The 14,575-nt window shown below is 43.0% G+C and overlaps 1 protein-coding gene across 4 annotated transcripts in view; it reads right to left on the bottom strand.

Annotated features, from left to right (window-relative positions):
- LOC123483288 (probable helicase with zinc finger domain) overlaps positions 1 to 14,575 on the bottom strand; it is a 66,577-nt gene that overhangs the window by 16,625 nt on the left and 35,377 nt on the right. For all 4 annotated transcript variants that reach the window (XM_045212951.1, XM_045212954.1, XM_045212953.1 and 1 more), the window contains 5 exons: positions 14,354 to 14,537; positions 12,635 to 12,863; positions 9,614 to 9,893; positions 5,795 to 5,846; positions 1,563 to 1,750 (listed from right to left, as the gene is read on the bottom strand). In XM_045212951.1, the coding sequence (XP_045068886.1) occupies positions 1,563 to 1,750; positions 5,795 to 5,846; positions 9,614 to 9,893; positions 12,635 to 12,863; positions 14,354 to 14,537 (933 nt within the window). The remainder of the gene's footprint in view (positions 1 to 1,562; positions 1,751 to 5,794; positions 5,847 to 9,613; positions 9,894 to 12,634; positions 12,864 to 14,353; positions 14,538 to 14,575) is intronic.

The following is a 14,575-nucleotide window of genomic DNA, read 5'->3' as shown; positions in this document are numbered from 1 at the left end:
GGTTCTAATCCCCGAACCGACTAGGTGAAAAATCTGTCGATGTGCCCTTGAGCAAGGCACTTAACCCCAATTGCTCCTGTAAGTCGCTCTGGATAAGAGCGTCTGCTAAATGACTAAAATGTAAATGTAAAAAGTGAATGTAGCTTGCAGTGATGCTTCGCACTGAATTACCATGTTAGATATTTTCAAATATAATATAGTCTAGACTAGTGTTCCCCCCTGATGTGCAGACTGTCTATGTGAAAAGCACAGTGGCTGATGCAGGTCGGAGGAAACAGACAGTGTATTGTGTACAGTGTATAAAAATATTGATCTGGTTATGAAAGGGAGAGCAGGTTGATGTTGGGATTGCCACCCGTCAGGTCGGCTGGTGAGTGAAACATATCCCTTTATTTCAGTGGATGCAAATTGGCTGACAACAGTGAGCAGAAATACATCATACAATGAACATTTAGAAAAAGGCCATTTTGAACAAAGCACATCCATCCATAATTTCCACAAGAGGTTAAAAAAAAGGCATTGGTATATGAAGGAATGGAGGCTCTCCAATTGTTTGCATGGTCATAGAATAAACTAATTTCTATATATTTGCATCTTCAAAAGAATGCTTACAAAAAAAGTACGCGAAAAAATCCTCGTCAAATATGAAGAAAAATGGCCCTGAAAATAGTAAAATAATCCAGTTTGTTTCCCAAAATGATGAAATATTAGTGCAGCAAAGAACTGAAAAAAGGATGGCATCTATCTAACGAGAACATCATTTTCCAAACAGCCTTCCCCTCCGTGTGCCGACACAGCCATTTGCCGTGTCAAATCATCCTCCTGATTAAAAACGCTCAATCTATCAGCCAAGTGCCATTATGGTTTAATGGGGAAATAAACAGCCTAGATTGGTTTAGATGGAGAGTTAACTTTCTTTCCATTACTGTACGAGGAATAACAAGTGTGAAATCTCACCCCGCGGGCCGAATTGAAAATATTCAGACTAACAGAAGTCATTATTCTCAATTAAAGTGATGTTCTTTGTCTTGTTTTCAGAGGAAGATGAGAGTAATGGAGACAGAGAGGGCCCAAACACAAAAGGAACATTTCGCAATCAAGCTCATGGGGATTTTGGCACTATTAGCGATCGTTACGCGCTGCTGAGTTTTCGTTAACTACTCGGCATAACACCACAGCCCAACTGACACGTCTGAATTAAATGCAGTATTGCATAAGGGGTCCATGTTTTTTCCTCGACTGATTCATCATATTACACCCAAAAAGTATTCTTGTTTTCTTTTAAACTCAAATAAACAGTGCATTTAGACCAAGAACAAACACCAACAGAAGGATTTGTGTAAGTGAGTGTGTGTGTGTGTGCTAGTATACATATGCATAAGACTGTACGGTACACTGTAGGCTCTGCACACACATTTGACTCTTTCCTCAACACCGTCCAACTGACACAAAGCAGTAGACTTCCAACAATTCATTCGAACCAAAACCCACACATTGAGTCTTTCTTCAACAATAAACTACAATTCTACAACAACTACAATTCCCAGTAGCAGTATACTTACGGGCAGTGGCATGGACATGACCATGTTGCCCCCGTAGACGGCGGGCACGTAGAGGATGCTGGCGCCCGTGTGGGGGTCTATCCTCTGCACGGGACTGGGGGACTTGCCCATGCTGCCAGGTGTGCCCCCCAGGGGCGGCGAGAACGCCCGGATGGGGTTGCCCATCAACACTGCAGGGTTGGGTTGAACTGGAGAGGGTTGGGAGAGGAAGAGAAGAGAAGAAATGATAGCAAGTTAATATCTGCTAATAATGTGCAACTCCTAGAAGTAGAAGAGAACAGTAGAACAAAATATAAAAGTTAATATTTGCTAATGATTTGCTACTCCAAAAAGTGATATTCATTACAGCAGTGGCTAGTCTTGTAGCTAATCCTGAAGGATTTTATTATCTAGACCTAATCATTGTTTTGGTCTGTGTTATTTGCGCCTATGCAGATCAAGCTAATTTCCCCATGAAATAACATTATTGTATTTTGAAACAATTGGTACTTCTTTGGCAATAAGATGTCTTAACTTTATATCGTATTCTATTATTTTTCACAACAACAATTGCACCATGTTGGTCTTCAAGTGTAGACAGCTCCTGTGATGATCTGGCTAGAAAGAGATGTTTGTTGGTGCAGAATTCCTTGTCCCCCAGTCGAGGAGAAAGAACAGTTAACCTGACTTCACGTCTTCCCAGACTACACCATATTATGACTTCATGCTGTGTTCTTATACTGCCACAGCAGCCTTGGGTCTAAAGCTCTGCAGTTGATGAGGGTGGGGGAGGGTGGGGGGACAGGATGGTGACGGAGAGTTCAGTACTGTTGCGTGATGATGTTGCCGATGACGGCAGTTATTACTGTGTTGATAGTAATAATAACAACATGTTATATGATGGTACTCCTGGTGCACCTCACTGTCCTCATCTTCACTCTTGCTCTCTGTCTAAAGTCATGGCACAATATACCTCCTTTCTCCTTCTATCTCTCCCCTGTCCCCCTTGTGCTTTCTCCATACGGGGTGACTAGATTCATGGTGACAGCGCTCCTACACAGTAGGGTACATAATGATCCACGTTACAGCTCTCTAATTCTGAATCTTCACATCCCAGTGAAACATGAACCATTGAGAAGTGAACCCAATCAATGGAAAATAAATAAATATGGTGTCCTTCCTGTATTATGACTAAAAGAAAAATAGGTATGTTTTGTAGAAGAGGGAAACACATTGAGTATGTTTGTGGAGAGATGGAAGTTTAAGACTGGGACAGTGCTTCACCTTCAAACTACATACAGCTAGATTATAGTGTTCTTGACTTGCAGTTTGCATTGGCAATGTTTAACCTTACACTACCAGTGGTAACTAACAGTGTTTAACCTTACACTACCAGTGGTAACTAACAGTGTTTAACCTTACACTACCAGTGGTAACTAACAGTGTTTAACCTTACACTACCAGTGGTAACTAACAGTGTTTAACCTTACACTACCAGTGGTAACTAACAGTGTATAACCTTACACTACCAGTGGTAACTAACAGTGTTTAACCTTACACTACCAGTGGTAACTAACAGTGTTTAACCTTACACTACCAGTGGTAACTAACAGTGTTTAACCTTACACTACCAGTGGTAACTAACAGTGTTTAACCTTACACTACCAGTGGTAACTAACAGTGTTTAACCTTACACTACCAGTGGTAACTAACAGTGTTTAACCTTACACTACCAGTGGTAACTAACAGTGTTTAACCTTACACTACCAGTGGTAACTAACAGTGTTTAACCTTACACTACCAGTGGTAACTAACAGTGTTTAACCTTACACTACCAGTGGTAACTAACAGTGTTTAACCTTACACTACCAGTGGTAACTAACAGTGTTTAACCTTACACTACCAGTGGTAACTAACAGTGTTTAACCTTACACTACCAGTGGTAACTAACAGTGTTTAACCTTACACTACCAGTGGTAACTAACAGTGTTTAACCTTACACTACCAGTGGTAACTAACAGTGTTTAACCTTACACTACCAGTGGTAACTAACAGTGTTTAACCTTACACTACCAGTGGTAACTAACAGTGTTTAACCTTACACTACCAGTGGTAACTAACAGTGTTTAACCTTACATTACCAGTGGTAACTAACAGTGTTTAACCTTACACTACCAGTGGTAACTAACAGTGTTTAACCTTACACTACCAGTGGTAACTAACAGTGTTTAACCTTACACTACCAGTGGTAACTAACAGTGTTTAACCTACTACCAGTGGTAACTAACAGTGTTTAACCTTACACTACCAGTGGTAACTAACAGTGTTTAACCTTACACTACCAGTGGTAACTAACAGTGTTTAACCTTACACTACCAGTGGTAACTAACAGTGTTTAACCTTACACTACCAGTGGTAACTAACAGTGTTTAACCTTACACTACCAGTGGTAACTAACAGTGTTTAACCTTACACTACCAGTGGTAACTAACAGTGTTTAACCTTACACTACCAGTGGTAACTAACAGTGTTTAACCTTACACTACCAGTGGTAACTAACAGTGTTTAACCTTACACTACCAGTGGTAACTAACAGTGTTTAACCTTACACTACCAGTGGTAACTAACAGTGTTTAACCTTACACTACCAGTGGTAACTAACAGTGTTTAACCTTACACTACCAGTGGTAACTAACAGTGTTTAACCTTACACTACCAGTGGTAACTAACAGTGTTTAACCTTACACTACCAGTGGTAACTAACAGTGTTTAACCTTACACTACCAGTGGTAACTAACAGTGTTTAACCTTACACTACCAGTGGTAACTAACAGTGTTTAACCTTACACTACCAGTGGTAACTAACAGTGTTTAACCTTACACTACCAGTGGTAACTAACAGTGTTTAACCTTACACTACCAGTGGTAACTAACAGTGTTTAACCTTACACTACCAGTGGTAACTAACAGTGTTTAACCTTACACTACCAGTGGTAACTAACAGTGTTTAACCTTACACTACCAGTGGTAACTAACAGTGTTTAACCTTACACTACCAGTGGTAACTAACAGTGTTTAACCTTACACTACCAGTGGTAACTAACAGTGTTTAACCTTACACTACCAGTGGTAACTAACAGTGTTTAACCTTACACTACCAGTGGTAACTAACAGTGTTTAACCTTACACTACCAGTGGTAACTAACAGTGTTTAACCTTACACTACCAGTGGTAACTAACAGTGTTTAACCTTACACTACCAGTGGTAACTAACAGTGTTTAACCTTACACTACCAGTGGTAACTAACAGTGTTTAACCTTACACTACCAGTGGTAACTAACAGTGTTTAACCTTACACTACCAGTGGTAACTAACAGTGTTTAACCTTACACTACCAGTGGTAACTAACAGTGTTTAACCTTACACTACCAGTGGTAACTAACAGTGTTTAACCTTACACTACCAGTGGTAACTAACAGTGTTTAACCTTACACTACCAGTGGTAACTAACAGTGTTTAACCTTACACTACCAGTGGTAACTAACAGTGTTTAACCTTACACTACCAGTGGTAACTAACAGTGTTTAACCTTACACTACCAGTGGTAACTAACAGTGTTTAACCTTACACTACCAGTGGTAACTAACAGTGTTTAACCTTACACTACCAGTGGTAACTAACAGTGTTTAACCTTACACTACCAGTGGTAACTAACAGTGTTTAACCTTACACTACCAGTGGTAACTAACAGTGTTTAACCTTACACTACCAGTGGTAACTAACAGTGTTTAACCTTACACTACCAGTGGTAACTAACAGTGTTTAACCTTACACTACCAGTGGTAACTAACAGTGTTTAACCTTACACTACCAGTGGTAACTAACAGTGTTTAACCTTACACTACCAGTGGTAACTAACAGTGTTTAACCTTACACTACCAGTGGTAACTAACAGTGTTTAACCTTACACTACCAGTGGTAACTAACAGTGTTTAACCTTACACTACCAGTGGTAACTAACAGTGTTTAACCTTACACTACCAGTGGTAACTAACAGTGTTTAACCTTACACTAACAGTGGTAACTAACAGTGTTTAACCTTACACTACCAGTGGTAACTGTGTGTCTGTGTGTGTGTATGTGTTGTTTGTATTGGGATGTGTGTGGACCCCAGAAAGAGTATCCCAAAGGGGATACAAATAGACAAGTCATCACTTAGATAATGGAGGGAAGAGAAGCGATGGACACTCACCAAATCCTTCAGGTGGGAAGTGCTCTGTGTGGTTTGCATGTTGCCCTTTCCCCTGGAAGAGAAGGAGAGAGAGGGAGGCATTCTTTAGAAAGCGCTGGAGCGAGAGAAGTCCATAGAAAAAGAGGGGGAGGGAAGGAGGGAGCAAGTGGAGGAGTGTGAGGCTCCCTATGTGAAGGGGCGGGCAGGCAGCGGTAACCGTAACGTCCTGGTGGCCCACATATGTCACAATGGCTACATGGTTAACGCTTCCAGAACGCTTTAATTAGCCAACGCTGTTGAATCTAAATGGCAACAACAGTCTTAGAGGATAATGCATTCTGCTGCAGCTCTTGAAGAATATACATCCACTGTGTGGATTCATGAGGGAGGCAGCTATAGTGCTCTAGGGCCAGGAGTTACACCTAATGCGACCTGACTAGGGAAAACGCCGGGGCGCTTTGCAATATCTTCTATTAAAAAATTTAACTGATAGAACGAATAAGCAATGGGTCGAAACATTTTAAACATACTGCATTTGAGTTCTTAGCGAAAGTAGGCTTTCATGTGGCCAAGTCATGTGGGCAGAAATACTACTGGCCCTAAGATATCAAAACGCCGTAGGTTTCCTTACATTATTACTATATTAAAAGGTACGCATACATTATGCACGTTTTTCATCAGTTTCTCTGCTAATGAGAACTGACACTGACTGGAGTGAGCAAACACACACACACACACAAAACACCCCATTTAGCAGACACTTTTATCCAAAGCAAATTAGACACACTCACACACCAATACATCTGCATAAAACAAGCAGGACCTTAATTCTCTCTCTCCATCTCTACTCTTCTATATACAGAGAATAAAGAGGCAATTCTGTGCACCCCGGTTCCATTTTAACGCCCTCACAACGTTGGGCCGTATCCATTTTCAGACAACAACAAAGTCTAACATTGACATTGATTGTTACGTGACCGACAACATGGAAGTTCTCGATCCAATTGACTTTAGGTGGCTTGTAACCTGTTGTATTATTGATGCACGGAGGAATGTACACAATAATCTACTTTAGCGTGTTTTAGCGTAGCCGAGCGGAGTCATGCAATCCCACTACAAGGTGGTGTTAACTGATAACACCTGACGTGAATTCCCTTGGGTGACGCGCCTCATGATGGGTTAGACGGCTGGTTTGGTTTCCCTTTATCTGTTTAGACACTCAGGTTATGTGTTAAACTATTACAAGTGTGAGGTGAAAACAGGAAACTGTGGTTCAAACGAAGGGAAAGAAACTGTAGTCAGGGTCAGGGGTCAATTAGATGACAAGCCAGCCTATTCAGCATATGATTTGAAATTAGTTGAGACCAATGATGTACAGTCTGGACCTATGATTGAGACCCCTCAATAGCGAATGTAGTAACTATTAGCCTACCAGGTTAGAGAGTTGTCATTACGACTGATATTACAAGGCATAAGAGCTGGGTTATTTGTTAGGAGTTCAGTGACAACTACCTACAGCACACAAGAAATAAAAACGACCTTGGAAAATCCATCATAACATACAGTGGGGGAAAAAAGTATTTGATCCCCTGCTGATTTTGTACGTTTGCCCACTGACAAAGAAATTATCAGTCTATAATTTTAATGGTAGGTTTATTTGAACAGTGAGAGACAGAATAAGAATAAAAAGTCCAGAAAAACGCATGTCAAAAATGTTATAAATTGATTTGCATTTTAAATGAGGGAAATAAGTATTTGACCCCTCTGCAAAACATGACTTAGTACTTGGTGGCAAAACCCTTGTTGGCAATCACAGAGGTCAGACGTTTCTTGTAGTTGGCCACCAGGTTTGCACACATCTCAGGAGGGATTTTGTTCCACTCCTCTTTGCAGATCTTCTCCAAGTCATTAAGGTTTCGAGGCTGACGTTTGGCAACTCGAACCTTCAGCTCCCTCCACAGATTTCCTATGGGATTAAGGTCTGGAGACTGGCTAGGCCACTCCAGGACCTTAATGTGCTTCTTCTTGAGCCACTCCTTTGTTGCCTTGGCCGTGTGTTACGAGTCATTACTGAATAATTTCACGTTAGAAATCAAACATTAAAATAGCGTTATAGACGACTAGGGTAAAAATCCAAACCGGTCCAGGAATGAATACCGGTATGTTGTTTTTTACGGTTTACTGCCCAGACAATGAGCCGTACAACTGACCTTTCTGTATGGAGTAGTATTTTGAGAAGTGTAAGAGCCTGTAATCAACCCACTTTGTGTGTGTGTGCTCTTATGTGTTACTGTGTGTGTACACACACGCAAGTGGCGCACGTGCGTGTGATGTGGATATCCACCTCATTAGACCCAGTGGGGGATACAGGGGCTTGGCAGCTGTGGTGATTTAGTTAACCTTTACGCCAGTAGCGAGGACAGCAGAAAAACTGTTTACATTTTCACAGGCGGAGACAATAAAAAAGACACTCGTGCAAACTCAAGTGGTTATTCTCTCCTTGTCGTTTCAAACCCACTTTCGAAAAGAAAACATGGTTTTGCGATAATAATAAAAACTACCTAGAGGACTTACTTGAGAGGAAACTACTCTTGATGCAACCACAAAAAGTACAAAATGTTCTAAAAATGTTTTCCAAAAAAGGCCCGCGAGGGAACCAATTACGTTGTATTTAATTGAAAATAAGATTCATTCCTTGAGGCTAAAACCACTGAATATGTGAATTGTGAGTGTACTGTTGTACTACTACCAAGACTTAAAAACACTGATAGCCCGAGCCATGCATCCCTCTCATTAGGGCTATGACGGTCATGTAATTTTGGATGAAGGTTATTGGTCAGCCAAATGATTGCAATCCCCCCCCCCCCACAAAAAAAACAATATACATCTCAAATGTATTTATAGAGCCTTTTTACAACAGCAGTTGTCACAAAATGCTTATACAGAAACGGAGCCTAAAACCCCAGAGAGCAAGCAATGCAGATGTAGAGGCACGGTGGCTAGGAAAAACTCCCTAGAAAGGAAGGAACCTAAGAAGAAACCTAGAGAGGAATCAGGCTCTGAGGGGTGGCCAGTCCTATCCCCGCCCTCCTTTTATTTTGGTTATATATTTTTTTAGACTGACATTTTCTCCTCCGCTCTTGACTGCATGTGCTGCTGCTGCAGGAAGGGGGCGTTGCCTAGGCAAACAAAGACTTGTTTGCTACAACACCTTGATTGTTTCAGCAACGAGCAACAAAGTTTCATCATGTTGTAGAGTCCATGTTACAGCAGAAACGGACTCAAATGCACGAATGCCCTGCCGTCCTGTCTTCAATCAGCTGTTTGTTCCACACAATAAAATATTTTACGGTTATGATGGTTATTTTATTTTCATGACGTCTTCATCCATAACCGTCGGTTACACGGTTATAAGGTAATTGTGCCAGCCCCATCTTTCATCGCTGTTCGGTTAATATACACAGTGTACATAACATTAGGAACACCTTCCCAATATTGACTTGCACCCCCTTTTGCCATCAGAACAGCCTCAATTCGTCGGGGCATGGACTCTACAAGGTGTCGAAAGCATTCCACAGGGATGCTGGCCCATGTTGACTCCAATGCTTCCCACAGTTGTGTCAAGTTGGCTGGATGTCCTTTGGGTGGTGGACTATTTTTGATACACACAGGAAACTGTTGAGCGTGAAAAACCCAGCAGCGTTACAGTTCTTGACACACAAACCGGTGCAATCAAGACCTCAATGCACAGTCCCTCCAGCCTTCAGTATCCTAGTACACCTCCCATAGCCCCAGACCCAAGCTGCTCTGCCACCCCTCCCCCAGTCTTAACCCACTTACCTTCGGGGGAGACTGCTGCTGCTGTTGCTGATGGGACCCGGGCTGCTTGCTGGCCGTGTGTCCCTGGGGGTGTGGGTGTTGGTGATGATGTTGATGTTGATGGGGGTGCTGGGTCGGCTGGGGCCGCAAGGCGCGGGGGATGAACTCGGGCGCCAGCGGGTTGAGCACGTATGTCTTCTTGAGCTCAAGGGCCTCCAGCTGGGCCTTGATCTGCTCAAAGGTGATGCCGTGCAGGCTGGCGTTCTCGTGGCAGATGGAGATGAACTTCTCCCAGAACTTTCTGTTAGAGGGGAGGAGAGGGGGTGATGTGAGTGGCATGGACATATATGGACGTGTTCTCATAACATCCACTTTATCTTGACTCTCAAACACTCGGTTGCACATTCGCTCACATGCTGACTTAATAGTAATCTTTATTTCAAGAAAGGCACAGTGCACACACACACCTTCAGATTCTGAAGTCACGTCGATCACATCATTACGGTCTTTTTTTTTTTTACAAAGCCCTGCTCAACAAACTTCCGACTTACCTAACATCACTGTTGAGATTTAAAATGACAAGTTATCAAAACCGTTCACAGGGTTGGTTAACTCTGGAGACTCTTTTAGGTAAATCAGCCTTTCATTTCCTTGCACCTTACATGTGGAATGATCTACAATACGCTTTAAAATTTGAGGAATTGGTGCCTCTGGGGTATTTCAGGCTGTTGTTAGGGTGCCTTTTTACTGAAGAATGTCTGTTTTTTTATGATTGTGTTTTGCTTTTCGTGTATTGTGTATAATAATGTATTTTAATGTGTACATGAATGTGTAGTTGAATGTGTTTATTGCATTTTGATGTGTCTTGGGGTGCTATACAGGGCTCCCAATTATGGCTGGTGTGGTACAGTGCTCTCGTCTCACAGAACACAGCGCTATGACTCCAGTGACAATGTGCATCTTCCTTCCTTATAGTAGCTGGATGGGAGGTAGATGTTTGTATGTGTTATATAACTGATCTGCAGTGACTTGTGAAGGCTATTTTTGTTAATCAGGTGTCAATAAGGCGGTCTGAGTGCATCCCCCCCCGGGTGAGACCACCCCCACCCCATTGCTATCCCTTCTCCTCTGATTACCCACATTTAAGGCATCGCTTCAATGACCCACAGCAAGCCCACACGGGCAGCATGGACGGAGACTACATTACAATCTGATCATTCGAATTTGAAGTCCAAATAGATGGAGAATTCAATCAATTGTACACAATCAGTAAAACAAATCTGAATTGGTAACTTCACTGCCCTTACGCACAGTTTGTTTATTCGATGTGCATTTATCAAGCGTGGACTATATTCCACACATTAGTCACAAAAGACAATGTGGATCACGTCAGCAATAACAGAAACGTCTAAAAAGATAAAGAGAGATCATGATATACTTGGTGACATCTTTCACAGTGGAGGGGTATGTGTAAATAGAACTACTATGGCCTCTCTCTGTAGTCGGGCTGCTTAACTGCTCAATTGGTAGAGCATGGCGCTTGTAACGCCAGGGTAGTGGGTTCGTTCCCCTGGCATATTCTTTTTATTTATTATTATTATTAACCTTTTTGGCTACCCGCTGGTTTATCTGACAGGCACAGCAGAGTGGTGTGTGTGTGTGTGTGTGTGTGTGTGTCCGTCCAGCGCCGTGTTCTTACCAACATGGGGGGGGTGTGACATATCGAAAATGAGTCAACATCCCAATCATCTCTCCCTCTCTCTTTCATACTCCTCCTTCCCAACCTCCATGTGCGTGTTTGAGTGTGAATGTGTACGAGTGAGTGTGTCTGTAAGTCATGCGCGTATGTACTGTGCAGCCTACTCTATGGTGTCACGACCAGCCCACTTGTCTGTTCTTCTTAAAGGTGACAGTTTGATGTTGGGGGTTTCCCCCCTCTCCAGGCATTAAGACAGTCCATCTAAACAGAGCATCTTCCTCGTTAGCTCCATTGATTTAACTGGGAGAGACATTTTCGAAACAACTGCCGCAGCCGGATGCCGCGATTGGCTGACGCTCAACAGTTGCCATGGCGACGAGAGAGAGGGACTGCAGATGGGGCTTGGCGAGCGCCGTGGGAGTGTTGTTTGTGTGCGTTTGTGTGTTTGCAGTGGGGAATGGGGTAGCAGAATCTGTGCCCCAGCCCTAAAGATGTTTTGAGTATGGGGAAAATATTTGGACATAATCAACACAGAACTAGGCAAAGTGTTTTGGCATAATTCCATTCAGGGAAGAAATGAGAAGTCCTTAGATTACAAATAGCTGCACCAAATTCAATACCCCCCCCTCATATTTCAGTTCCATTGGAGAAAAATGAATTTTCTAAAATATGGTTTCTGAGAGTAATGCTCCCTTGCCCCACCCCTCCTACAATATGAGAACATTATCAAAACAAACACACCCCAGAAACAGAGCACATTGCTCATGTCAATGGCTCTGTCAAGGCCTGGCGCTATGATGTAATCCTAAACTGACACTCCGCGGGCGTGCATTGGAGAGAGCTTGGGGAGGGTGTGTGAATGTGTGTGTGTGGTAGGGGTAGAGCGGGCCTGCCTGGCAGGGAGACATACCCCCACTGTGCTACTTCTTCCTGCACAGCTGGCACACTGACTGTGCCCCTTCCCCACCCCCCCACACACACACACACACTGCAACACGTAACATATTTACAGTGAGCCTTCAGAACATGTCATGGAACGTGAAAACAGCAAGATTTCAAACCCAGTCAAGTGCAATACTTCGATGACTAGGACGTGACCAGGGGAAACTCCAGGCCCTGTTTGAATACTATAAAAACACACCAATCCCTCCACCATCCCTTGGAGTAATCACTGCTCTAACACAAATTGATAGGTGTAAGCAACAGTTCTACCGTATAGCTTTCACCAATCCAGCCATGTCAGATCAGGGATTTCTTCAAGGAAGGGAGCAGGGAAGGATTCATTTCAGTATTCTAACAGGGCCCTAACCCATGACAACACTTCCTGGTTGTTTTTTTCGTACCTGCAGCGGCCCACCGAGCAGAGCGCTATGGGGTCTCCCACCACGGCCACCAGGGACTGGGCGCGAGTGATGGCCGTGTTGAGCAGCTTGTAGTTGGACAGGAAGCCGTAGTCCAGGTCCTCCGTCGAGTCCTCCACCATCTGCTCCTTGCGCTTGATGGCCGTCTGTTTGTGCTTGCACGTGTGCCGCGTGCGTACAGTGCTCAGGAAGAGCACCCGGAACTGCTTCCCTGAAGAGGTTTGAGAGGTACATACAAGGTCAGTTTAGCCTTTCGTTTTCAGCCAATGAGAAGCTAGTGTGTAGTATGGCAAAGGTTATTATCAAATCAAATTGTATTTGTCAGATGCGGCGAACACAACAGGTGTAGACCTTACAGTGAAATGCTTACTTACAAGCCCTTAACCAACAATGCAGTTTTAAGAAAGAATACCAACAAACAAAAAATCCCACACAAAAATACAATATAAAATAATACTAAATAAAAGTAACAAATCATTAAAGAGCAGCAGTAAAAATAACAATAGCGAGGCTATATACAGGGGGTACCGGTACCGAGTCAATGTGCGGGAGCACCGGTTAGTCGAGGTAATATGTACATGTAGGTAGAGTTATTAAAGTGACTACGCATAGATAATAAACAGAGAGTAGAAGCAGCGTAAATGAGGGGGTGGGGGGGCAGTGCAGATAGTCCAGGTGGCCATTTGATTAGATGTTCAGGAGTCTTATGGCTTGGGGGTAGAAGCTGTTTAGAAGCCTCTTGGACCTAGACTTGGCACTCCGGTACCGCTTGCCGTGCGGCAGCAGAGAGAACAGTCTATGACTAGGGTGGCTGGAGTCTTTGACATATTAGTAATGAATTGCATTCATACAACGCTTTTTCATTAGGTCACTAGATATTAATCTCATAGAAACATCATTATTAATTCATTACATTATAATAATTATATGATCCAAGTACCTCGACCCAGCACTGACATCATTCATGACCCAAAATACGATCCAATTACTGCAGAAATGATTCACGATAAAGCATATGCGTTTGGCAATACAGAAAAACAAAACACTATTCACACCCTCTCAAACTCCAGGTAGTGTGTGTGTACTGTACACCAACACCACATTGAGAAACACAGAGACAGCTGTGTGTTGTGAGATCCGTCCTGATCGCTGCATCTTCTCCTTAATGAGAGAGTTAATGAGCTGGAAGCAGCAGCGTATGGCTGTGTGAGAGTGTGTTGCCAGTGGGAGCGTTAGCCTCGTCCCGGAGACGAGAGGAGCTGCTAGCTGGGTGATGAGAGACAGACTATGTTAGGAGAGTGGATGTGAAGTGCTGCTGCCAACTGCCCAGGCCCACATCTCACACACTATCACTGAGAGACTGAGAATCTCAGAGTTGTCGGGTAAAAATGGGAAGAGTCACACTTTCAATCGCTGCAGTCTTAGAATGTCAGAACAGAATTTAAATTGGAGAATGGGAAAGTTCCACAGTAAAAGTCCCAGAAATGCTTAATCTGTGTATGAGTAGTATGATTTGATCTTCACTATTCCATTGTGATTGCGGTATTGAAATTGTTATTCTATTTGATAGCAAATATGTGCCAAATGTCCGTCTGAGACATGGGTTACAGTGGAATGTAGTGTCATATGTTAAATAAAATAAACATTGTATATTTATTGATCCATTGGATCAATAAAGTATTCAAAAAGTATTATTCTCACCTTGGACGTTGAGCACCCTCTCCACGCTGACCTCGTGCATCCTCTTCTTTCGGAGCTCGGCGCGAATGCGGAATACCTGGTCGGCGTAGGGCGATACCACGCCGATGCTGCCCTCGTCCAGCTTGCCCCACGCCACCGGCCACTTCTTACGCATCTCCTCCACCCGCTCCACGATCTCAAACACCTCGAGTAACACAGGAAGGAGAGACTGGTTACAAGTGC

The sequence above is a fragment of the Coregonus clupeaformis genome, unplaced genomic scaffold (genome assembly GCF_020615455.1).
Source record: "Coregonus clupeaformis isolate EN_2021a unplaced genomic scaffold, ASM2061545v1 scaf0066, whole genome shotgun sequence".
NCBI lineage: Eukaryota > Metazoa > Chordata > Actinopteri > Salmoniformes > Salmonidae > Coregonus > Coregonus clupeaformis.
The sequence above is the reverse complement of the archived record's forward strand: the minus strand, read 5'-3'. Positions and strand labels throughout refer to the sequence as shown.